Source organism: Semicossyphus pulcher, unplaced genomic scaffold (assembly GCF_022749685.1).
Source record: "Semicossyphus pulcher isolate SPU_LCO1_2020_fin unplaced genomic scaffold, fSemPul1.0.p SCAF_17, whole genome shotgun sequence".
NCBI classification, from domain to species: domain Eukaryota; kingdom Metazoa; phylum Chordata; class Actinopteri; order Labriformes; family Labridae; genus Semicossyphus; species Semicossyphus pulcher.
In genome coordinates this window covers 1681760-1707500 of record NW_027211681.1, presented here as the reverse complement: position 1 = coordinate 1707500, position 25741 = coordinate 1681760, and the positions used below count along the sequence as shown (strand labels likewise).

Below are 25741 nucleotides of genomic sequence, written 5' to 3'. Positions count from 1 at the left end.
CTGTACCACTGCAACCCCCCCTCTGTTTGAGGAGATTAGCTGGTCAAGCTGGGGTCAAGACGAGGCATCGAAGCTGTACAGGAGGAGAAAAAAAGAAAAGGAGATCTTACTATCACAGTTTATCTTTTCATGGACATTACTTATCCTAATCTTCCTGTTTTCATACACAAGAAAAGCTCAGGGACAAATGCAACTGGGACTCAATGAAACTCTTATATATTACAACACATTACAACAGAACGTTACTGAATGTTTTCTTATTAAAAGTAGTGCAACATTTCAAGCACCTGAGCAAAAACAAAGATATTTTTGGGTGGCAGAGGATACTTTTTTACCTTAACCTTTACCAAGGTTTGATTGCCAGGGGTATCAGACCCACGGAGATACTAGAATGAATTGATGCTAATCTGGGTTCATGGAGAATGCCCATGTACAGGGGCCAATGATTTAGTGCTACACCCCTGTGGAGTATATAAATGCATGCAGATCACTGAAAAGACATTGTTTTTTTTTTTTTTAATTGGGCTTATTAGTTCATTTTTTTCATTCTCCAGTCTTTCACATTGTCGTTTAGAGTTTATAAACTGATAAAATATGTAAGGCATTCCGCACAGGCCTTTGCACAAGTCCGTATTTTTCGTATGCGTTTTTTATCCGTCATCCAATAAAAAACGTTACGCACAGAAACCTTGCACACTGAGTCTGATGCGTTTGATTATTCTATGCGTTTTTATTTTCTTTCCAAAAATTTAAATTCCGCATTTCTATATTCTTTGGTAGATTTATCATAAAGTGTTTTGTGCTGTGAGACAAAATGAATGAGCTTATCAGATGTCATTTTAAAAATATTGTTTGCATGTATGGTGGCTCTGAGTTGTCAAACAACTCTCTAAAGGCTTTTTACAGATGCGAAAAAACCTTAAAGCTTTTTAGTGAGTTAAATGTGAGTATAATTGTCTTCAAATATTTTTAGCACAAAGTATACTAAGGTATACTGTGCTCGCTTTAGCTGCTTGTTAGCCTGTTCAGTGTTTATCACACATTCACTTAATCGTCGGCCAGTAAATAGGAGTCAGGTGTTGTTGGCTTTTCCCCGGAGAGATTACAGCGGACCGTAGTGATGAAGAGACCGGTTACTTTAAGTTCCCGTTACGTGTTGGCTTGCCGCTCTCTACTCGCTACTTCTTTATTCTATAACTAAACACCTGCAGTCAGTCACTGTCACAAACAGAATCTCCTCCTGGCAAAGTTAAACTAGCTCATTCATTATTTATACAGTCTATGGCTAATAACCGCTAACTACCCTGACTAGCATATAGCCTAGCTTCAAAGTAGCTTCATCCGTAGCTGGCTGATTCATGCGGTCCGCCCATAGTCTTCAGCCATAGGCTTCAGCTTGTTCGCGCTCTGCCTCTTTGCCTGCCTCTGGATTTAGCCTGCTCTTGCATTTCCAATATGCTGACCCCCAGCGCCAGCACAATTCAGGCTTGAAAACACTTCTTCAGAAACCAATGGTTGACGTCACTGAGACTACGTCTGTTATTTATACAGTCTATGGAAAAAACGCAGAAAATCAAACCTGTTCCGAAAACATTAATGATGGATGAAGTTTTTGGATACTGTGTGAAAACGCGATTGACACAACGTGAGGTCGTATTTATCTTTTAACATGTGACAATTTCAGACAAAAAATACGGACTTGGTGTGCAAAGGCTTTTAGTTTTCAGAGTTTACATTCATTTAGTGCTAGTCTCATAATCCCAAATTTGTAAATTACAAATCAGGGCAATAAATTGTTTACTTTTTTACAGAGATAGAAAAAAACATCTACTTTTGTTTTACAACGAACATTAATGTTGTAAAACACAATTACATTTATTAAATGTCTGTTAAAAACTATATTTCATAAATGATACTAAACTGCTTATTAATGCCAAATACTGGGGTGACAGGTACAGGTTTAGTTTTTGCTTGGATTACCAAGTGCATTTTTCTTGTGCAGTTCCATGTGTTATATACAAATTTTTGGTTGATTATGGACATGTTAATATGAGCCCAGTCTCTCTGCTTAGATATTCTGAATGAAGTCAGGACTACCTCGTTTTTAATTGGCAGTCTAGACCACATTTTGTGTTTGGTGAGTAATTGCCTGCAAAGTCAGGCAAAACTAATGTTCCTCAAGGCGATGTATTTCTCGAAGAAGCATTACTCTAATTCATGGTGATGAACCATTTGCAGCAACACGAACATTAAAATTCCACCCTGATTCCTTTATTCACAGCAAACATTGTCACAAAAGTACAGTTGTTAGTGATTGCATTAAGGGTGGCTCTGTTCTGTTCAACTGTGCCAGAAAGCCATTAAAGTGAGCCAGTGTTCACAACACCATTACCCATACACTAAAGTACCTCCTTCTCATACACAAACACTGAATTTAACCTTGAAGTTAATCTTTTGCAGGATTCTGAGAAAAATCCATCAATTCCACAAATATAAATGTTTCTAAGTGCTGTTGATAAACTGATTTTAGGGACGATGAATCAGCAACAGGGATTTTTCACATTTAGGCAACCCAAAATATGTATGCGCTGCTGAACTATAGGCAAATATATGGATAAACAGACAGAAAGAGACAGTGAGTTTGAGTGATTAAGATATTCACTGCAGGCTTTTGTGTTGCTTATCAGTGACAGGTCCTTTTGTTCCCACCTGCGTCTGTCTGCAGCACAGCAGAGAGCCAGGGGACCCGGCTTCAGACTGCATTGTTAGCATATAGCTGTGGCTCGCTTGTAAATCATCTACTGACATAAAGTACACTTCTTTCTACTTTCCCTCACCTCACCTAAGTCATTGATATTTATGTATGAAGTAAGTGGGAGTGGGCTGAAAAAGGGAGAGGCCAAGTGGGAATGATGAGGTGAAAAGACCCGCGTGGAAGAAAAGGAGGAAGAGGCCACAGGTAGATAAAGTCAGAACGTATGGAGGAACCATTATGAGAGAATTACTGCCATAAAGATAACTGTGTGTCTGCTTTTTCCTGTGACAGGAGTGGCTAGGGGGGCGTGACTATCCTCTAGGGACAGGTATGTCTTGTCTTGCAGTCATTAAATATTAACAGAGCCATCTCGCCCTCCCACTGGGCCTGATTGAAGACACAGGAGACACACAGGGACAGGATAGGGTCACCTCTAACTCTGTTGTCCCACTGTAAACCCTCTGTGATTACACCTGGGCCAGACCAAGCATGCAAACACATTACTCATCTGGAGCCGGTACACTGGACTTACTCAAGGACTGACCCTGCAATGATACAGGATCAGAACAGGATATAAGTCAGAGATAATGTGTTGATCAGTTAATCGAGACAGATGTGACAATATTCAACTCAGATCTATTATTTCTATTCTTTATTAAATACCCTTGAAAAGAACAGTTAAATGTAAATAGGCTTCAAGACTTCAGCTACGTAGCATGCTGTATGGTAAAATACATTAATGGGAGCTAATTACAGGATTATGAGCCCCCATGGAGAGAGGACAAAGGGACCTTCATTGGTTGTTCTTCTTCTTTCAAAGACTCTAATCAACACAAAAGAAGAAACAAGGCGAGCAGGGGTTCTTACCTGTCCCATAGCTTGACATTTCTACAGTTGTTGGTGCAGCAGCCGGCTGATATCAAAGCTGTGACAGAAAGAGAGGACAAGAGAAACAGAGGAAGAGATGAGTTTAAAAATCTGTTGTTTTGACAGGGAAGCAGCGCGTCATTAATTAAATGATGTAGAGCTGACGTCTGACTGAGTCAAAACAAGGGAAAATGACTCATTTATAAAGCATTAATACAGAGCTATAGCTAGGAGGTGATTAGCTTAGCTTCACAAAAATAATGGAAGCAGCTAGATTGACCCTGTCCAAAGATTTTGTCACTACTAGGAACTGTTGTTTAAAAAATAGCTCATAATCCCAGATGAAACAACAGATTACAGTTTCTACTTTAGAAATGCTAATGCTAATTCACTGATTCCAGTCTTTTTGTGAGGCTTATAACCTCCCAGCTAGCTTCAAACTAAATGTGTAGATATGAGAGTGGTACCAATATTGTCATTACACGCTTGGCCAGAAAACAAGTAGGCATAATGATTTCTATTTGTGCCATATTTGAATGTATTTTATGTTTTTTAAAGAATTGTGTGACAAAAGTAAGAATCTAGACAGGCAAGACTTTCACAATTCACTGAAAGACATATACACTCAAAAGAATCAGGTCCATGGCCTCCACTTAATATTTGTGTTGTATAGAGCAGCATTTATATCTTTTCCACATATCCCCCTCGTCTGTTTCAATTGTGACACCAAGCCGAGTGCCAACAACCTTCACAGTGTGGCTAAATGTGAATGATTATGTACACACACATGCACACCTTCAGGCAGACTTGTATTAATTTCTGTGCACAGATATCCGCATGAATGTGGAATTTGTAGGGACAAGACTTATGTGTCTGAAGAGTTCTCATAGCCATTAGTCGTCGTACTATCGACTTAGGGTTTTGGCTGACGCAAGAAAACTGTCCGTACGGAGAGCTAAAGAGGCAGAACACACAGACCGATCAGCTAGCATCTGAATACAATTTAGCTCATTCAATCTCGATAAACAGATATATGAATGACGATAAAAAATCTGGTTGGAAAGTCGTGACTCCAACTTCATTCTCACCTTTATAGCCGCTAGACGAACTATAACTATAACTACTGATATTCTTTATGAGTTATCCCACTGCTGCCAACACCATAAATTCAGAAATATCGGCCTTAAGGCTAAATTTTTGGGTCTTAAAGCAATAATGTCGAAGAGTTTCATGTAAATAAATGTCTGTTAAGTCACTATCAATCGCTGAATGAGGTAACACACACACAACGAGCGTTTTCCATCACCCAGCAGTGGTTGGTCTGCCAGAGAGGGTAGGCGGAGCTAAGCGGCTGTAGATCGATGACTACAGATACAACTTCAAAAATAAGTGAAAATCCAAATTTGACACTCAGATGAAGGTAAACAGTCTAAAAAGGAAAGTGACACTCAGCGAGGAAAATCAAGAGTTACACCCTTTACAATCGGAGCCAACCGTGGAAGTCACACATGCAACACTGTCTGGATATCTGGGAACTGTGCTCCCGCAATTACCGTTTATCGCCATAGGTGCTGCCAAAGAGACAGAAACTGAGATCTTCGAGATTACCACTTTAATTTTACAGCATAACAGTAGGAGAAAGAGATGGAAGACAGTGAGACGTAGAAACGAAGATTTCTTTTGCATTGAAGTGACAGATACAAAAAGCTTTGTCCACTTAAAGTTTAGTCGACATCCAAATTACTGTACTTTAACACGAAGCAGGCTCTTGACCTATATCTTGAAATCCTCCACTAAACACTACTGTGCTGCTTTGTTTTTTGAAGTATTGTTTTCAAATGATATTAAGTTAACCTCTAGCTGTTTTAAAGTACACAACACACAATATTTGCCCTCTCATTCTCTGGCTCTGTGAAAAACGGTTAAAAACTTGGTCCAATTTAGAGGTGAAAAACCACCTTTGCCTTCAGCGGTCCAATCTTTTAAAAATGTTATCCATTTTTTTCACCTCCTTTGCCCTTCAAAACAATTCTTTTATCCTTGCTCCCCCGCTTGATATCTCTTTTTCTCTTTCTCCCTCCACCAACAGTTTCCTCCCCATGAGCCCATAATCATGTTTTCAGCACATTTCCTCTCCTCTTGGCGCGCTAACATCTCTCATTAAAGATTCATAACGCTCTTGTGACCGCCAAGTTCTGTTAAAGATTCCAGTAGCCACCTTCACAAAGTTCCCCGCCCCTTCTCTTACTCTGTTTATCTTCGGGGGATGCAGCGGTGGGCTGGAGGGTATTTTCATTTGGAGGTCAGCGTGTGTGGAATGGAATTGATTTCACGGCTAACGCAAAGCTCATAGACCGGTTAGAGAGTGGAAAATACATGATCACATCTCACATCCTCCCAACACACGAACACAAACAAACACACAGAGTCTACAGGAAGTGAAGCTGCTAGTTGGTTAGATGGTTCCTTTTAATGCAGGACTTTGTCTGAACATGCTCTCATAGATCGATACAAAAGCGGTTTATTAATGACACCACAGCAGTTTCTGAATGTGGTTCCAAACTAATGTTGGAAATAAAATCACCATGTATCAATTTTATCATTGAATGAGAGTTCTTATGAATCTGTAATACTGTCCTGTAATGGACAGTTTGTGTTGAGGGGAAGATCCTTAATGCTATCTTTACTATCAACAATTTCTTGTGACATCAGAACAATGTTTTCAGGAATTTTCATAGACGTGCTTGCCAGGGTAGCTACAGCATGAATAGTCTCCAAAGCTAATATATATAGTATATAGTAGTATATAGTATATACAGCTTAAGGGTATAATCTCAAAGATTTTAATTTAAATTGTAAGTCATTATCTATCGCTGAATGAGGTATCACAATGGTGATTGAGCCTATGGCCCACTGATGAAAGCCTTTACATTTGCAGTATTACAGAATGCATGTCTCGTGAAAAAAATCACAAGCGGCATACAGTTAGTGAGGCGGTAGGCGGAGCTAAGCCGCTGCTTTTCCGGTCTTTGCAAGTGTTGCGAGTAAACAGTAATCTACTGAACCAACAAAAAAAGGTTGATGACTACAGATAAAACTACAAAAAAAAGTGAAAATCTAAAGAAAAAGAAACAAATTCGACGCTCAGATGTAGGCAAACAGTCGGCGAAATCAAGTTACACCCGGAGCCAACACTGTCTGAATATCTGGGAAGTGTGCTCCTGCAATTAATGTTTATCAACATAGGTGAAAGAGAACAAAACTGTGATCTTCGAGATTACAACTTTAACACACTTACATTAACTGGACACTCTTGAAAAAACACTACAAGGTATAAGGTAATGGTCATGTGAAGGGGTAGCTAAGCTAACGCGACAGCTACTAATCTAATCTGCTAGCATGTTAACCCTCTGTGTGAGCCACAATGTACTTTAAAGGTCACACTGACTAAGGTTTTAACATTGCAAGTACATCTCTCCTATGTTACCGGTTGTACGGCCTCTTCCAGTTTTCAAATGGACATCCGTGTTACAGTTTAGCGCAACTTAACACTAAAAACTAGCGCAACTTGACCCTTGTTTTTAGCATAATGTCCTTTTACAGTACAAGAAGACACGTTAGCAAGGCTATTGAAAAATGTAGCTGACTGACACTGTCACTAGTCTTCATCTGTCACCTGACTCTCTGATTGCAGGTTGCAGTGGTCCACCAAGAGCCTCCCAACAGGAACAAATACACAAAACGTCTACAGGAAGTGGAGCTAATTAGATAGTAGAAACTGGACTTTGATGATTTTTCACATCCCAGCAGTTTCTGTGGACTGTTGCCCAAGTCTTGAAACATCAATTTATGTTAAATCTAAAATGAATATTACGCCCACTATGTGTGATTAGTTCCAGATGTGTTCCAGATTACTTTGTCATAATAAACATGTCTGCAGGGCCTTGCCACCACCCTGCTGTAAAAAGGTTGGCGCCCCTCTGTTACTAAGCTTATAACCTTGTCTGAGACTTCCAGATCACTTTCAAATATTTCATATTATTGTCTCATTGCGATATTTTTCACGTCAGTCTGGCTGCTCTGTAAATCATGGTAAACACAGCTGTGAGTCAGGAATCAGAGCACAAGTAGAAAAGCACAGTTTAAAAATATGTAAGGAAAAAATGCAGGAAGAGGAATCAGCTGGTGGTCTTTAAAGAAACTCAGTTATGGTTATCAGGAACCAGCTTCTCAACCAAAACAACAATTAGCTTTAAAATGAATTTGCTGTCTCAAGGTCAGCACTCACACAAACACACACACACACACACACACACACATCATGCACAGGGGTCACAAGATTACTAACTGTCTTGTGATGACCAATCCTGTTAACACACAGCAGGCATGTTCCAAAATCCAGAAAATCCCTTTAAACTGAACTTCATCAAAGGGCAATGAAACTTACTCTGTCTGAATTGCAGCCAGTGTCTGTGACCTCTTCAAGGAGAGTTACAAAGTGTGAAAACATACAGCACACTTGGAGCGTGTTTGTTGATTCAGTTATGGGCAGGGCGTTAAAACCGAAATTGGATTTAACAGGATGTGAGGGATGTGTGGAGGGGAAGGGGGCTCCGTGTGGGTCAGAGCAAGAGTATATAGATAATGTGATTACTCCAGAATAATGTGGGGCCTAAGCTCCCTTAAAGTCCACCTCTGTGCACCAGGGTGCGAGTGAAAGCTCTAAATTTCCCCACAAAGAGATCTGTGAGATTGGCTGGGGAGATTTCGCTCCCACATGGAATAAATCACTGTTCTGGATGAGGAACTCCTCTCCTTGCCCAGCCAGACACCAATTATTAACTATAACTCATAATCTTACAGCTCATATAAGAGATTTAAGGCTGTTTTAAAGGTGCCTTTAACTAAATCAGACCTCTTTTGTTTCATGAAAATTGGTGTAATACTTATTCAAGGTGGCCAGAATCCAAACATACAGACACAGAAGCTCTAAAAAAACGATGTGGTGTGTCTTTATAACTTGCACCTGTTATCAAGTTGTTATTGATGTCTGAATCAAGCCAGTAAACACATGAAGCTCCTCTCCACACCGCTGCTGATCTCTCAATCCTCTTTGATCCGTCTCCCCCCCTCTCCTTCTCTCAACTTACAGGATCAATGCAAGGTAATTTCACATGGCCATTCCCTCAGATCTCCTAAAAATCTGCCACATAAATAATTCAGGCTGGCTGGGCAGGAGAGCCTGTGGAGATGCATGGTAGATCAGTGACCTTCCGTTTAGCTAGCAGTCAGTCAGACAATCAGAGCGAGAGACAGGCAGTCAGTCAGCGCGGCTGCCTGGCAGGCAAGCTACTTGTCTTGACGTCCCTCGGGCAGCTGCAGTGCTGTTATGTGCAACTCTGGAGCACGAGGGCAAGTTCTGAATGCATAATGCAGAGATTATGAGTGCCCAAAGCGCATACAGCAAGAGGAAACAAAATGTGGGATATTTATGGAGTCGAGTCAGAGTTTTGTCTCACAGAAAGAGCTCAGACTTGTTAGGCAAGACTTCAAGTAGACACTGCTTCAGGTCTGGGGAATTTCAACTCTTTGGTCATTGACTGGAGCGCCGACATGCTGATGGCTACGCTTGATGTCAGTCACGGATGCATTAGCTGTCAGTCAGTGTTGAAGGAACCCTCGTAGCCTGTCTTTCTTCTTCAAATCAATACAATTACACTAAGAATGGAGTTAAGAGTGTATTCATAACAAAAATTAAAAAAAACACATTAAGTTGTCAGTAACTGAGCTGGTGTTTCAAATCTGAACAAAATGGCGGCTATGCTAAAAGCACTCTTGTGTGATTCAACAGTTTCGGACACTAGTTAAATCTAACACTAAAGTCTAATAGGAAGATAGGGTCTCCATGCACCCCATGGATATATTTTTCTTATTTAGTTTTTTGTAATCCTCATGGTGCCTAGTAAACAAATTGTGATGTTCCCAACTCAAAATATTGTCCCAAGAGTCCGTTTGGCAGCCATTTTTGCAGCCATATAGCATTTCTGACTCAACAAATTGGCATGAGGAATTGATTGAGAGTGTTATTATCATGATTTGGACAAGTTTGGTGTATTAAAACCTGAAAAATATGAAAAAGTCAGATTCATTTACACTCAAAATCTTACCCCATTTTATTGTTTTGACTAAAAGGAACAATGAAAGCTTGCTTGTTCTGTCTCTCTCCCTATGTGTGTGTGGGGGTATTTATATATATACAGAGATGATGACAGGGATGATGATGACAGTGATGATGACAGTAGACCTGCAACAATTAATCGATTAAATCGATTAAAATCGATGATTAAAATAGTTGACAACGAATTTCATCATCAATTAGTAGGGTCTCTGTTATGATGCACGGCATGTGCTGTGAAAACGTCACTGGGGGAAGCAGCCACAACATGGAGAGAAATGACGGAAAGTATGTCTGTCCGTAACATTGTGTTTAAATTAACTTGTAATCGTGTGTTTAGTTGAAATTCGTGTAACATAACGTTATGGAGTTTTTGAATATTTTACGCTATTAGTCAGAGACAGCCTAAAGTGAATCTTTTATTTATTCACAACAGAAACATCAGCAATATCGGATTAAATATATTTTGGTTAGTTACATTTCATTACATGTCCTGTTTTATTGTGGTGGCCTTGTCTGTATTTTCCTTTTTCATGTGAAATTATTAAGTAAATCAAGGAGATATTAATTGAATTACACAATTGAGATATTAACATTGTACTGTACAAGAAAACAAGATATAATATTTTTTTTGTTTTGAATATAATGCTAATACAAAAATGTAAGTCTTTTTCTTTTTATCCGATTAATAATAGATTAATCGTAGAACTAATCGACAGATTAATCGATTATCAAAATAGTTGTGAGTTGCAGCCCTAGATGACAGTGATGACAGTGATGACAGAGATGATGATGACAGAGATGATGACACAGATGATGACAGAGATGACAGTGATGATGACAGAGATGACAGTGATGATAGCAGTGATGATGACAGAAATGGTGACAGAGATGACAGTGAGGATAGCAGTGATGATGACAGAAATGACAGATGAAGACAGTGATGATGACAGTGATGATGACTTAGATGATGACAGGGATGATGACATAGATGATGACACTGATGATGACGGGGATGATGACGGGGATGATGACAGTGATGATGACATAGATGATGATGAAGATAAATGAAAGATGATAACAGTGATGATGACAGTGATGATGACAGAGATGATGACAGAGATGATGACAGGGATGATGACAGATGATGACAGTATGTAACAAGGACATATGTTGTTGTGGTAACAAGAACATATGTTGTTGTTGCTCTCTTTGCCTGTCTCTATCCTGCATCTCCTTCTATCCCATTTTCGGCCCATCCAGTCGAGGCAGATGGCTGTTCAACATGAGTCTGGTTCTGCTCGAGGTTTCTGCCTGTTAAAAGGAAGTTTTTCCTTGCCAATGTGCCGAATTGCTAAGTGCTACTCATGGTGGATTCGTGTTGGGCCTCTCTTTAAATAACTTAACAAAGAGTCGGTCTAGACCTGCTCTTTCTATAAAGTGTCTCGAGATAACCCTGGTTATGATTTGGCGCTATACAAATAAAATTTGAATTTGTTTGAATTTGACAGTGATGATGACAGTGATGATGACTTAGATGATGACAGTGATGATGACAGGGATGATGACATAGATGATGATCACATGGATGATGATGAAGATAAATGACATATGATGACAGAGAAGATGACAGTGATGATGACAGGGATGATGACATAGATGATGACAGGGATGATGACAGTGATGATGACATAGATGATGATAAAGATAAATGACAGATGATGATGACAGAGATAACGACAGAGATGATGACAGGGATGATGACATAGATGATGACAGTGATGACGACAGGGATGATGACAGGGATGATGACAGGGATGATGACAGGGATGATGACCGAGATGACGACAGGGATGATGACAGAGTTGATGACAGGGATGATGACAGAGTTGATGACAGTGATGATGACAGAGATGATGACAGTGATGATGACAGAAATTATGACAGTGATGATGACAGAGATGACAGATGATGAGAGTGATGATAACAGAGATGATGACAGTGATGACAGAGATGATGACAGTGATGATGACACAATTACACAGAATGGGGTCATTTGTCTCTGTATGATGTCTAGTTCAAAAGTAATGTAGATTTTCAATTTTCGTAAAAATCCAATCCAAAATCCAAGCTCCAAAAATGGCTGCCAAACAGACCCTTGGGACAATATTTTGAGTTTGGAACGTCAAAATTTGTTTACTAGACACCTTGAGGATTACAATAAACTAAGTTCGAAAAATATATCCACGGGGTGCATGGGGACCCTACCTTCCTACAAGACTAAAAGTAATGCTATTATAACAATGTTGGGTCGTGACTTTAAATGGCAATTTTGAATTGCAATACCCAATAGCTCTTTTAACACTCACATATTGCACCGTAACATTTGTGTCACAGTGTGTGATTTAACACATCGCTACTGCGTTGCAGAAGCAAGAGGTGTAAAGTGTAAACAAACAGCGCCAGCTCGACATACACAAACACTGCGCTGTTCTGTCCTACCGGCGGTTCTGTCCTATTTCCCCTCTGTTACTTCCTCCGCTCGGAGCTCGGGGCAACTTGGCCCTATCGTTCTGCCTCCATGACTTTTACACTGACAGCAAGGCGTAACAGTCCCTGCTTGAACAGGCTGTGTAAAAGAGGCTAATGATTCATATTTTTTTCTTTGAAAAAAAGTGGATGAAAGGGTCATTGCCTATTAAGCTAAAGCCGGGAAGCAATTGGTTTAGCTTCACATAAAGACTGGAGACAAAGGGAAACAGCTATAACCTGGCTTTGTCCAAACCTCCGAACCTCTAAATCTCACACTCATAAACATGTTGTCTCATGTTTTTTAAATCCCAACACAAACACAGTTTGTGGTTTCACGAGGAGTATGTAATCTAAGCTAATCTTACCGCCTTCTGCTTCTAGTATAATGCATGACATAAGGGTTTTATCAAACTACCCCTCAAGAGCACACAAGCATCTTTCCCAAAGTGTGGAACATCTCTTCATAAGAAACAGCTTGACTCATCAACATTACAGTGGAGGTATATTGCTATTTTGCCTATTAAGAGCGCATTTCCCCCAACACTTTCTGCTTTTTCGAGGAGAAATTAAGTTTGTGATTGACTTAAATCTTCTTTAACGCTCTTATAATGCTCTTTTTTATACATTACAAATAGATGAAATGGGCCTTTCTTCACAGACCTCCTATAGAGTTGCTTTAACAACATCTATTGCCGGCAAATTAGACTACGCAGGGGATGTAAAACACAGGGATAAGAGTGCAGAGATGTCATATAAACTGCTATAATTTATGCTAAGTGTCCTCTGACTGCTGAGTAAGAACTGTAATGAAGTGAGTGATGGCAGCAGGAAGGAACAGCAAATAACTTGAAGCCGTGCTTTCTGCAGTCGGGCTCACTGTGAGGCTGAAGGAGACTGTGGAGAGGCGGGAGCGTGAAACTCACTGAAGTAGAGCTGGATAATTGGTGCGCTGTAGGCTGATCAGGCCTACGAGCGCTGTGTGTGTGCTTTTGTGTGTGTATGTGTGCAGTTATTTTGCCTTGGTGAGTTCAGGGACACAGCCAGACATACATATACCAAATGGGAAAGCATACTCATGCAACCACATGCAAACCCAAGCATTTGGTGTAGACATCACATTTGCAATATTAGAAGGAATTTCTGTGTTTTTACTAAAAAGCTTGATGGATAGGTAAAATCTTAGGTTTGAATCCACAATTTCAAAGTGAGTGCAATCACAACATCAGCCCTTAACTCTTCTTCTTTCCTTCTTTCGTTGCTTTTGTCCGCCATGTTCAAGCCCTCACATTATCCTTTGGCATCCTACAAGAGCCTGTGTCGTCAATCCCACTGCCGGGGCATGCTTTCTTCAGTGACTCTCAAAGGTAAATTAAATATTTAAGCCGACATTTGCAAGATAAACTGCTGTTGTTCTATTTTAACATGTCACCACCCGTCAAACCTCAATGCTGCTGAATAATAAAAGAGTAGTTTGTAGAAGATTGTGGGGCGAGTGTGTGAGTGGGCTTGAAACATCCACAAATTCTTAGCTGTTTCGTGATGAGCCAACGATCTGTATTTAATGACTTGTTTCTTTTTAACTCCCACAAGCCCTCAGACCTTGATGACCCAGTCCTGAGGGTGAAGCTAGTTTACACTTCTGTCTCTCTCCTTCCTAATGAAAACAACTAATCTTCTGTAGCTGTGACATGCTCTGCGTTTTAGTAGAAGTAATGTCTTGCATCAGATATTTTAAAAAATGTTGAGAATATACATCCCTCTGCTCTTTACATGCGGCACCTTTCACACAGTTCTTCTCGCACTTAAGATGTGAACCATAGATTTTTATCACTCTGCTAATGGAATAAAAAGAATATATCAAACAATTATAAGCAGAATATTAAACATATCAATTAAAAGTTGTATTTTTTAATTGTTTGAGAGAAGAACACACATATTTATCAGCCCCCATTTAAAGATACTAATAAAAGAGTAACATCCCAGCACAGAAAATGACCTACTGATGATCTGCTGCAAATCCAGCAACCCAAATATTTTCACAATGTAATGTTTAACCTGCAGCTAAAGCTCTCACAAAGCCAGATAAAAGAGGCAATTACATGTAGTTTTTGCTGTAACAGGAGAGGAAGTCTGGAGCAGTGGAGGGCTGTAATTGATTTGAATATCTCTGAGAGGAAATGTGACAGACTGGAAGACATCTATGAAAGAGAACTTGTAATAGAGAGATAATGATATAAATATATCGAGAGTGGTGCCAATCTTTCTACACTAGTAGGATCAGCCCGCCCATCCGCGGTAATGGGAGCTGCCGTCACTCTCATCAGGAGAAACATCACATCAATGCACATAATGCCAAGTACGGCAGGAGATGAATGAAAGCAACAGGATATCCTGGGCGTTGTGTAAAGGGGGATAATAATGCTGTCAGCTGAGGAAGCTTTGACATGTTATGTTTCCGATATGTTAGCTCTCTTTCTCTCCCTGTTTTAACAGATGGTGGGGCTGTTAAAGCCATCACACTGACGCTAGCAGCAGAGCGGCTCATCACTGATAGGCACAACAGACAGGCTGACCGAGCATTACAGACTATCCAACTTTATGTAGGCGAAATGACGCAATCTTTCTCTTACTTCTAATATTTGTTGTGACTTTATCCAGACTACACAAGGAGTAACAGCTTGCTTGCACTGTATGTGGACCTGGTACAAAACCAGGGAGAGATGTCACTGGAGGATCTCGAAGTTAAACAACTTCCCGGTGGGAACCCACGCATGCACAGGGAGAACATGCAAACTCCCCACAGAAAGGCCCACTCCTACTCACATAGTAGGACACCTGAAACCTACCATACATACAGCCTGCATATTCTACATGATGCACTCAGCTGCACCTGTCCAGCTCCACCCTCCTCCTTCTCACCTGATCACCTGTCCCCCTCACACCACCAGCATGAAACACAGCTACAGCTGAAATATATGTAACGCAGCTAAATGTGGTTACTGCTGGCAACTTTGGGACTGACAGAAGTTCCCTCAGGCCCAGCGCTGCCCTCATACATGGCAGCCACTAAACTTCCAGTTAATTACCTGGCCTAGCAAGCTAATTTCCTCTCAGCTCAGTGGGCTGCTCCCCACTGGCACGGCGTAAGAGGACAAAGACTGTTCTCCATTCCACTGATTGCGTGTCAAGCAGATGACTGGGGCTACTGCGGAACATTTGTCACATACCTCTGGGGTTTGGGCTGGAGCGACGTTAGCACACGCCGAGCAGCCTCTATCATAACTCACACGGCTACTTAGAAGCTATGAGTGGGGTATACAGCAAACTGCCCATTTTTGGAAGTGCTGGCTTAATTATATGTTTCAGGCTATTTTCACTTATTTTACTGACAAATTTTGACATTAAAACACATTTTAGAGCTAAAATTCTGCTCTTGGCTATAACTGTACGTAATCATTCTCTTTGCCTCTCCCTAATTCATAATTTAGCTTGCCGAAAATAATTTTGTTCTCTTGTTGGAGACATTTTACACTTCATTTCCCACTGACATTACAGCTGTCACCAGTTTTTGGCAGGAAATATGGGCACGGGCCAGAAGAACAGTGTGCATTCTTTGGGTTGCACACGGAAAAGAGGGAACATATGGCTCTTTGCTTCCATGCAGACGAAGCTTTAAAAGACGAAGCCGGCGGCGGCTTGATTAAAAATGACAATGATATGCACCAGAGGTAGATAAACAAAATGCCTAATCATGCACTCCTTGGTTAATGGCTGCTCTGATGGCCTAAAGGCGAGGGTGTTTGGGATAATTGGTCTCAGGTGTGATTACAAATTCAAATGCCATGATAGCATTTAAAAGTAACATTTCCCCCTTTGCAGGGTTGTGATAAAGACATCCACCTTGAGAATCAAATGTCCCTGATGGCCTCTACTCGAACGATCTCTCTCATTTCTTTACTGTTTCAGAAGATAAACATAAAAAATGAGATACTTTCTCCATTTTTAAATGTAAAATAGCATACAGACAAAGGGCAAATAGTCAAGTCAGCCTTCATAAAGCCACTTCAGCAACAAACCAGTACTCAAGGGTAAAGCTATGGTAGCAGTGCAGTTGAGGCTATCTGGTAATAATCCATTTTAGTTACAGCAGCCAAATTCTCCCCAAAATCCTTTCATGCCGAGCAGCTGTGACAAACATTTGAGTTTCTTCAGGCCGCTTAGGCTGTGAGACTTCACAATTTGTCAAGGGGCACGCTCTCCATCCATGGTCTTGGCAAACTTGTGAGGAAGCAGTGGATAGAGAGGAGAAGATGTGTTACAGAGGGGAAGCGTGAAAACGACGGGGAAGGAAGGGAAGTAAACAGCCAGTAATCCACTCAAATACTTCCTCAACCCCTCCATCCTCAGCTCAGCCTGGCAAACTGTACATCCTCCGGCCTCCTCCAGGAAGAGGGCTTTGTAATCAGAGTTTTCTCTCTGTCCGACAGCTGGCTGCTCACACTGGCAGCCAATTAGGATGGAAGGACAGAGAAAGCAGAGAGAAGAGGAAGCGAGGGAGAGAGAGAGAGAGAAAGAGAGAGATAGCCCCGGCTTTCTCGGTGACAGTGAAGAGGGAGAACATTATCTGAGGCCAAAGCTGCAGTGATGATTTCCTGTTGCACTTAAAAGCAGCACAACAGCCAGAGGAGCAACATTGTCTGAATGATGCTACAATTATAGAGATTAATAGAATCAATGAGACAGAGGCATGATCTTTGCTAATTCAATCAGATATTTAACGCTCAAAATTGGAGAAATATGCTGCCAGCATTTGTCCGTTCTTATCCAAGTGGAGTTAGACAAACAGTGTATTTGTAAAGGTTCACCAGACACGTCTTTTTATGATTCATTCTCTGCTTAAACAATTGTTCGCTAAAACCCTCCAATAAACAGCAATGGTCCAATCTTAGCTTAGCAATTGTAACAAGGAAAAACCAAAGATCTAAACAGGGAAGAACAGATTATAAATCATCTAATTTCAAAATAAAAGCATAATTTTAACATCAATATAGTTCACTAAAAAGCATCATCAACTCTCCATCAAAATTCTAGGTTCTAAACATATTTTTTATTTTAAAATAATCAGGATGAATAATAGAAAAAACAATGCCCTACTAATTATTATGATGAACTGAGTGAGTAGTTGAAGGGATAGTTACATTTTTAAGGCGGCTGTGGATCAGAGGTAGAGTGGATTGCCCTTTAATTGGAAGATTAGTGGTTCAATCCCCTGCTCCTCCTGTCTACAATTCGAACATACTGAACACCAAATTGCTCTCGAAGGCATAGCCTGTAGTGTTATGAATGTGAATCAGTGGCCTTACATGTCACTTGTCAGTGTATGTGTGTGTGAAAGGGTGAATGTGACATGTAGTGTGAAGCGTCTCGAGTGGACAGAAGACTAAAAAGGAGATATATAAGTGCTGTCATTTACCATTTTAAGTATCTAAGAGAGCATTAGAACTCATAAAGGCATGCTCTTTATCCCTGGTAAACACGTGAATTCAAAATGTGACACAAATGTATTCAGCTCTACAACATTCAATGAGAAGGTGCTCAGATAATGGCTATGCAGAAAGGTCTAAGAAATCATGTCCCAATTAAGAATGCTTGAATGCTAATATAAAAAAATGCAAAAGCTGAATATTATACCACGGAGCTGGAAGAAAATTGTTCTGCTATGCGGAAGTGAATAAATAGAATAATAAATCTGGTAAGCAAACAGACAAGAATATCTGAATTCAAAATGAATTAGTTGGTTCCTCACAACTGACAAATAGCGACTGAATTAATGAATTAATTAGTTTTTACTTACTTTTATTTTACTCTCTTGTGGAGCTTACCAATGATTTTAAAGTTCTCAGTATGAAGCTGCCTGTCCCATAAAGTGCATGTGCAAACCATAATACGCTATGGCAAACATATTAGACATATGTCCTTGCAGTAATTAACTTGCCTTTAGTCACTCAAAAGACCGTTTTCAACTAAGCACCAGAGCACAAAAACATTTTGTTAACTTCTCTCATCAAACTTTCCATAACTAGAGGGACACCAGTCGCTAGCAAGAGTTATACCAACTTTAAATCAGGAGCAGTTGATCGGGCATGCAATTATAGGACAATTACAATCCTACCTGTATTTTTGTAGCTCACCAGTTGAGGACTATGTGGATGTAATAATTATCTGCACCTGCTAGTTTAGCTTCAGTCAAGACTACTAAATGATGTTTTTAAAACAGCTTAAATCACTATTTGATTTAAAGGTGAAGTAGGCAAGACAGTTTTCTGATTCTTGATAAGGCATTTGACACAATATTCTCAGTATATACTGTGAATAATGTGTGATTATTAATCATTAAAAATCATCTATATTCTAAAGACTTAAATAGGAGTCCCACAGGGTTCTGTTCTTGGTCCTCTTCTTTTCAGTTTATATGTAAATGATTTACCACAATCACAGCTGGGAGTAGGTATTGAGTTACAACCATAGACAAATGGGCAAGATATTAAACCAGTTTTGGAGACAATATCTTGGCATATCATATTAGATTATAATGTAATCTCTCATCATCAAAATTTAAGAAGCGTGTAAAAGTGATAAGCAAGGCTGCAAACACTCAAGAGCTTTTAGAGACTGCCAACCATTCCTGTTTCAAATAGTCTGTAAACTGTATTGTTACCTGTAGTTCACAAGCAGCATCTCTAAAAAACTAGACTCTTATGACAAACACATTTTATTAAATCAGCTTCTTAAACTCAACCAAAAATACAATAAGTGACTAAGTCTAAGTAACAAATATCTAACGAGAATTTTAAATCCTCATTATGGACAAGTAGTGTTGTCTGTTCATGGAGCAGCCAGTTTTTCTATATCAGAGTTTAGGCCAAAGGAAGCAGCTCTCTCCTACTTTTCATTAGATTTGAGAAAGTTTTCACTTGTTTTTGTTTTAGTTTAATGTAATTTGCAATAAGTTGTATTTAAGACCTTTTTACTGGGTTTTCATTTAGATAGACTTTCCTATCACCTCACAGAGTTACTGTTATTAAGCTAGGTAGCTACAGCTGCTAAAATCTGCTGGTTGTCATTCCAGACAGCAAAATGAATTGTAGCTAGCTTAAAGTGAGGAGCTGCCTTTTTTTGAATTCTGCGTAAAATCAAGTAAGCAGATCTAACGCCGGGGACACACCGGACGAGGAAGCGCTGCGAAGCGCTGCGCAACAAAAATCGTGCGCGAGCCGGAGCACTTCTGTTCACACCAGACGCGTATTTCTCCGAAACGATCGCTGCAGGGCGCGAGCCGGCCGCGGAGGTGCGCGCCGCGGCACGTCTGGTGTGAACAACACAATCGGTTAACATGGGCGCCGAAAGGAAACTGGCTTTGCGGCTATTCGCGGCGCTTCCGTGTCTGGTGTGTTCCCAGCGTTATAAATTGAATATAAATTGTGGGTGTTAAACCTGCTACTGTAAAATGAAGTAACAGTAATCTTGACACTCAGAAACAGTTATTCAGGGGTGCAGGGGTGTGCAAATAATCAATGGTAGAGTAGATGTTACACAGCGCACTGTGTGGGGAGTGTATGGCATTCATTGGAATCACAAGGACAGAGGTTCTCCCACACACTGTAGTGTTTTTTTTCTCATGCACCCTTTTTTTCTCCTCCTGATCATCTGAGCAGCTTAGGCTAATATGCAGAACTTGTGATTGCTAAAGCAGAAAACATGATTAAGTCTCTGGTCTTTCTGAAAAAGACCCTCTGCAGCGCTGAGATCCGTGAGACTTAGCGAACATTCACCCCTGTAGTCTGGGTCAGGAGACTACAGTGTGCACGGCTGCTTATCTTTCACTAAGAGCAAATCTATCACATGGAAAGACAAATTTGATCTGGGTCACAAGTGAACTGAAGGTATCTTTGTTTATTTGTACTGCACAATACTTCATACAGTGTCTTCACAGGCTTTATAGGCCCGTGATTATATATGGCCAAGACCATATTTATTGTTATTCTGGGATTGACGAAATTGGAAAGCAACATGCAGTTACTTTACTTGTAATTCATGCAACTAGTACTCCCTGAATTCTCTAAATTGGCTTTTTGTTACACCACTTATGCCTACTTTTTTTCTCGATCATTCTTTGTTAAAATGAGAGGGTAAGTATATGCAGGCTTTTTTCTTACTGGCTCAAAAATAAAAAACTCTGTCTACAAAGCAGAACTAAGACCGTTTCCAGTCATTATGAGGTCCATGCCTTTCTCTCAGATGTAGACATAACAGAATATGTGTGATAAGCTCCCCTAAAAATGCCAAAAGTCGATTGAATTAAAGGGCTGCAGAGGTCAGGGTCTTGTTCTGCTTTCATTTTGGATTTTGTCAGGAATTTTAAATGGCCTGAGCTTCAGCACTGTCGAGTGGCACATTAACATGAGACTTTCATTTGTCTGAATAAAAACCCACGCTGCTACAGTGACCCTGGATGGGACACTGTGGCACACACACACACAAGCACATACGCAAGTACATAAAAAATGAAATAATACTGTGCAAAGGGCTTAGGGAATAATCCAAGCGAGTGGAGTGTACTACATCGTCACAGGAATTAAATTCCCTCTCCGTCCAAAAAAGGACACGGGAGTGAGGATGGGTCAGCAGATGACAGACACGGACATGGCAATAAAACTGACCTCTTTACTTCTCTTACCTCACAAATGTTTTCTTTCCCTTCCTGTTCTTCATTTCCTTTAGAATAGTGTTTGTGTATTTTAATCTGTCAGCAAAATTCTGAAGCTATTAATCAGCAGCCGCAGCACAAAAGCAAAATCTTCAACCTCCGGCTTAGTGTTGATTGCATGTCTTCATGTTACTGTAAATATCATGTTGTGACAATTGACGCAAGTGTCCTTGTCAGGTCAGTGGAGGCATGTCAGGGCCTGTGGGGACATTCTCCTGTTAGAGGTAAACAACAACTCTGACAACTAGTTATGATGTGACTGTTTTGCAACACGCACACACTCAGATATCTCCCACACACAGTGTTAATAATGTATCTATGAACCTGGTTAAAGGCTGTGTGGTGCATGCATTTCACTCCCAGCTGAGTTCACGACAGTTATGCCACAGTTGGCAGAGCACCAGGCTCGAGGGCCAGTGGACGCCCTGTGCACTCACAACATTTTTCCAATTAAGGATTTGTAAGGCATTAATGCGGCGTGGCCTTTCGCAGACATCATACGGGTTTCAGGTTACATCAAGATTGAAATCTCTTATTGAGCTACAGAGGGCATAAAGAGTTCAAAGAGAACCAGAATTATGGTCCAAATCAAAGTTGTTTGTGTCTTTATGATAATCTGATGCAATCCACAGAGATTACAAAATGGCCATACAGGGGTTGTTTACTACTAGACTGTCATTTCTAAGGCTGTTTTGTAATTCTTAAAGGGGCATTTCCACAATTGAGTGTTTTAAAATCATGACGTCTAGTCCTAAGTATAAAAAATAAATGTCCCCATGATGTAACTTGTTTCAACAAAGACCTCCTATCAAAATCTTTCTGTCTCGAAACCAGAGTGAGATAACCCGGATGACATCACAATTACATCATCAATGCCACAGATGACATTATACAACTGTTTCCCAGACTGAGTAGTAGCCTACTTTTTTTAAAGTAGACTGATCCTCCTTTGTAAAATGCTAATGCTAGCACAGGAAGCACACTCTTTAACCGGTTGTTTGTGCTTTGTTATTGTCTATTTACAACAAAACATGTCAGTCCAAGCGATCAATAAGTCTAAATGACTCATCATTCAGTAACAACAGCACATAATATCACATAACTATTGACATGACTTCATGCGAGGTAACTGAAATCCTTCCTGTGGTGTTGGTTTCACTCCGCTTTGTTTGGATTGTTTCTGTTTCTCGTGTAATATCAGCCCCAAAGTCAGGCTGATATTTCACCTTGAGGAATTTGTCCTTTAGCTTCTGCCAGCTCTGTGCCACTCAGCACTTTTTCCCCCGGACTCCAGAAATCATTATCAGCCACTGTGGGGTATTTAAACAGCAGCCAAGTTGCTACTTTGATATTCTTCCTTCTCTCTGACACCCTTAACTCCCACTGATCTCACTGAGACAGCATCATTGCAGCAAAGATTTGGGGGTTATTTATCGCCCAAAAGGTGCATGTGGGCGCCTTTCTGTGTGCCAACAGTCTCCACGCTCCACCACACACTGAAATCTGAGCACAGTTCACTTGAGATGAATCTGTTAAACTTAGATACAGGACATGTAAAATAAATATTTCTGAACCCTTGATTTTCTCTCTCATCCACTGAGCCAACCCACATTCCTCATGAGATGCCATAAAAATCAATAATGCTGTACATTTTGCAACAGACAGAAAGAGGAAGAGTCTTTCCTTTTTCTCAATCAAATAAATGCCTTTCAATAAAGTATCACACAGCAGCTCTCCATTTTTAAAATTCTTTCAGATTCGACAGATAGAAAAACTGTCTCTACACTAATGTATGCTTGTACATGGAGAACTCACAAAGAACTACCTCAAGTGGCTTTTGTGTTGACGTTGTGCAAAAGATGTTGCACAGCATCACTGAACGCAATTGAGTGCATGGAAAAGTAAGATAATTTTAGTATTTTCAGGGTTTCTCTTGAGGGGTTGATTATAAAAAGAGGAAGCACATGATGATTACATCACATGCACACACACAGAATATACACGCACACACACACACCACGCACACACCTACCATTCATGCCATTGTAGATGCTTCGATGATGTGGCGATAGCTCGTCTCCAGCCGCCCTCCTCTGCCCCTCCCTCACAGGGCTGCCAAACTTCCCATGGTCAGGGCTCATACTATACTGGTGCCTATGAGTCTCAGGGCTGCCCCCATGGACCACACAGCCCTTTTCATGGTGCTCAGTGGTCCCTAAATGTGCCATTCTGGGCTCTGGGCTCCCACAGCCAGTACTGCTAATGCTGCTCCTTTTGTGTCTCTGATAGAGCTCCCCACTGCCCCCCTGACCCAGGAAGTGCTGCCTCTGGCCCAGGAGGAGATCAGAGCTGTGGTGCTTTGGGTGCTGCTCCGGACTCCGTCGGCCCACGTTCCTCCCGTATTTCTCCGGGCTGAGGCCCCGCATGACTCGACTGTGGTCAGGCACGGATATGGAGCCGCAGCGGGGCCGGCAGAGCTGGGGCAGCGTGTACGGGTACTCCAGGCTTGTACTCCGGAGGCGCCCAGGAGGGAGCTCAGGACTGGACACCTCCCTGTCGCCTCCACTTCCGCCTCCTATTCCACTGATGCTGCTACACCTGGGTTTGTGCACAAGCTCGGGGCTCCCTTTTTCCCCACCACTGCTACTGACTCCACCCAGCCCTGGAGCCAGGTGAGGCTGCTTAAGGTGAGGGTGATCAGAGCTGTCAGCGCTCCCTGCGCTGGAGGTGCTGCTCCCGTCTCCTACGTCTCTCATCAGGAGCCCATGCCCGGGCACCAACAGCAAGCTACTCTGGCTGTCTATGGAGTTACGGCACCCTCCCATCCCTACACTCCCTCCACTTCCTCCCCCGCCACCTCCTCCACCTACCACACCCTTCTCCTCATCCAGCAGCAGGCAAAGCTCCTTCAGTTCTAGGTTCTCCCGGATTACCTCCTCCTGACGAAGCTCCAGCTCCTTGAGTTTCTGGAGGTAGAGGGTCACCTCTTTGCGCATGATGCTGGCACTGTAACGTCCCAAACGCTGCCACTCCCTGGACACACGCTTCCCTTTCTGGCGATCATCATCCAGGAAGCAGCACAAGTCCCGCAGCTCACGGTTGTCCTCCTGCAGCTTCTGATTAATGTCCTGAAAGGAACAAAGACAAGACAACAAAGCAAATGAGTTTAATCGGAACCTCAGCATTAGGGAGCATCATAAAATGAGACAATGCTGATAAGTTCAGAGAAAACAAAACATTTAATTTAGTACAAAACAAAATGGTTTGTCCTCCATTCATTTAAATTTCAAGTATATCCGCATGTATCCCAATTTCAATAAATGTCAGTGCTGTTTTTAGATAACAGTCAAATGCTGTATGCAATCATACTGAAATGAAATCCTAATCCTCTCCATCTTTCCCAGGAAACCACTGGCTCACTGCGTACCATTCAATGTGAAGTACATAGTGTGGATTATAAGGCTCCGTAGGAGATGGAGGACCCCACACAGAAATAAGAACGGGTTAGGGAAGTGAAATTACACGCCCCGAACATTTTATACCCAGCAAAGTGTACTTAAACATCCCTTCTTCACCTCCCCAAGAGCTCCTTCTCTTCTCTATCATCCTCCCTCTTCTACTCTCCTCCTTTCTAACCCTCCAGCTCTTTCCTGTGTAATTAGGCAGCCTGGATGGGTGGAGAGGTGACAAGGCCTCCAAGAAAGGCAAATTATCCCCATGTGCTTCTTCTGAGGCTACCTCAGGCTGGGTCTCTGCTTTAACTGTGAACATTGTGGACGCTGTGCCACATCCCCTTCTAATAGGAGTGCAGAAAATAAAGGCAGTAAAGGTTACTGAAAAGGAGAATATACTTTCAAAGGAAATGCCACATTGTTTTAGAGGCAAATTGTGCTGACACACTGGATTTATGAGCAGGAATTTTCTAGGATTGTGAAGTTTGTGTAGCCAAGAAAGGGAAAGATCTGGTTGCCAGATTTCAGCCGAGCTGTTTGAACAGAGTTGCAGATTTACAGAGGGACATGCCCATGCATTCAGCATGAGGAGGAGGAACTTTTAGCTTCATGGCCTGTTATTCGATCTGTGATTTATAAGCTTAGTTGTAATACTTCATTAAAATTAAATTATCCAAAAAAGTTGGATGAAAACTAGATGCATGCTGAATTTGAGCATGCCTTTAAAGCCTTGTAAGATTGTCTTACAGGCCTTCACAATGACAATATAAACTGCAATACAACCATCATTTTTCACACCATGTTTGCAGAGCTGATATCTTACAACAGAACATCCCTCCTATGCGCGTTCTCAGGTGCGCTCCAAACCTATGATCTCATCCTTTACCAATGCGCGCCCCCTCACCTTCAGCCCCCTGATCTCGTTCAAGTGCAGCTGGAGGCTGCGATTGACCTCCCGGATAAGATTCCCGTGGTCCAGAATCACGCTCATCTTGTCGGCCTCAGACCGCCTCAGCCGCCGCACCAAATCCTCCTTGGTCCACTTGAGCAGCTCCTCGTCAGTCAGACCGGAGATGTCCTCCGCCGGACTTTCAGTCTTCGCTATCGACAGCTGGAGCTGGGGCTGGGGCGGCGGAGTCGCTTTCTCCATTGGCACGGCTCCTCCGGCACCGACAAACGGCAGAAAATAGTCA

The 25741-nt window shown here is 41.4% G+C and overlaps 1 protein-coding gene across 1 annotated transcript in view; it reads right to left on the bottom strand.

The window, feature by feature from the left end:
* Positions 1–25698, bottom strand: part of ccdc85al (coiled-coil domain containing 85A, like) — a 26665-nt gene extending 967 nt beyond the window's left edge. The window contains exons 1-4 of the mRNA XM_069666116.1: positions 25453–25698; positions 23129–24224; positions 3623–3680; positions 1–73 (exon numbers count right to left, since the gene is read on the bottom strand). The exon at positions 1–73 is cut by the window's left edge and continues 967 nt beyond it. Of these exons, the coding sequence (XP_069522217.1) occupies positions 55–73; positions 3623–3680; positions 23129–24224; positions 25453–25698 (1419 nt within the window). The 3' untranslated portion in view covers positions 1–54. The remainder of the gene's footprint in view (positions 74–3622; positions 3681–23128; positions 24225–25452) is intronic.
* Between the last annotated feature and the right edge of the window lie 43 nt (positions 25699–25741).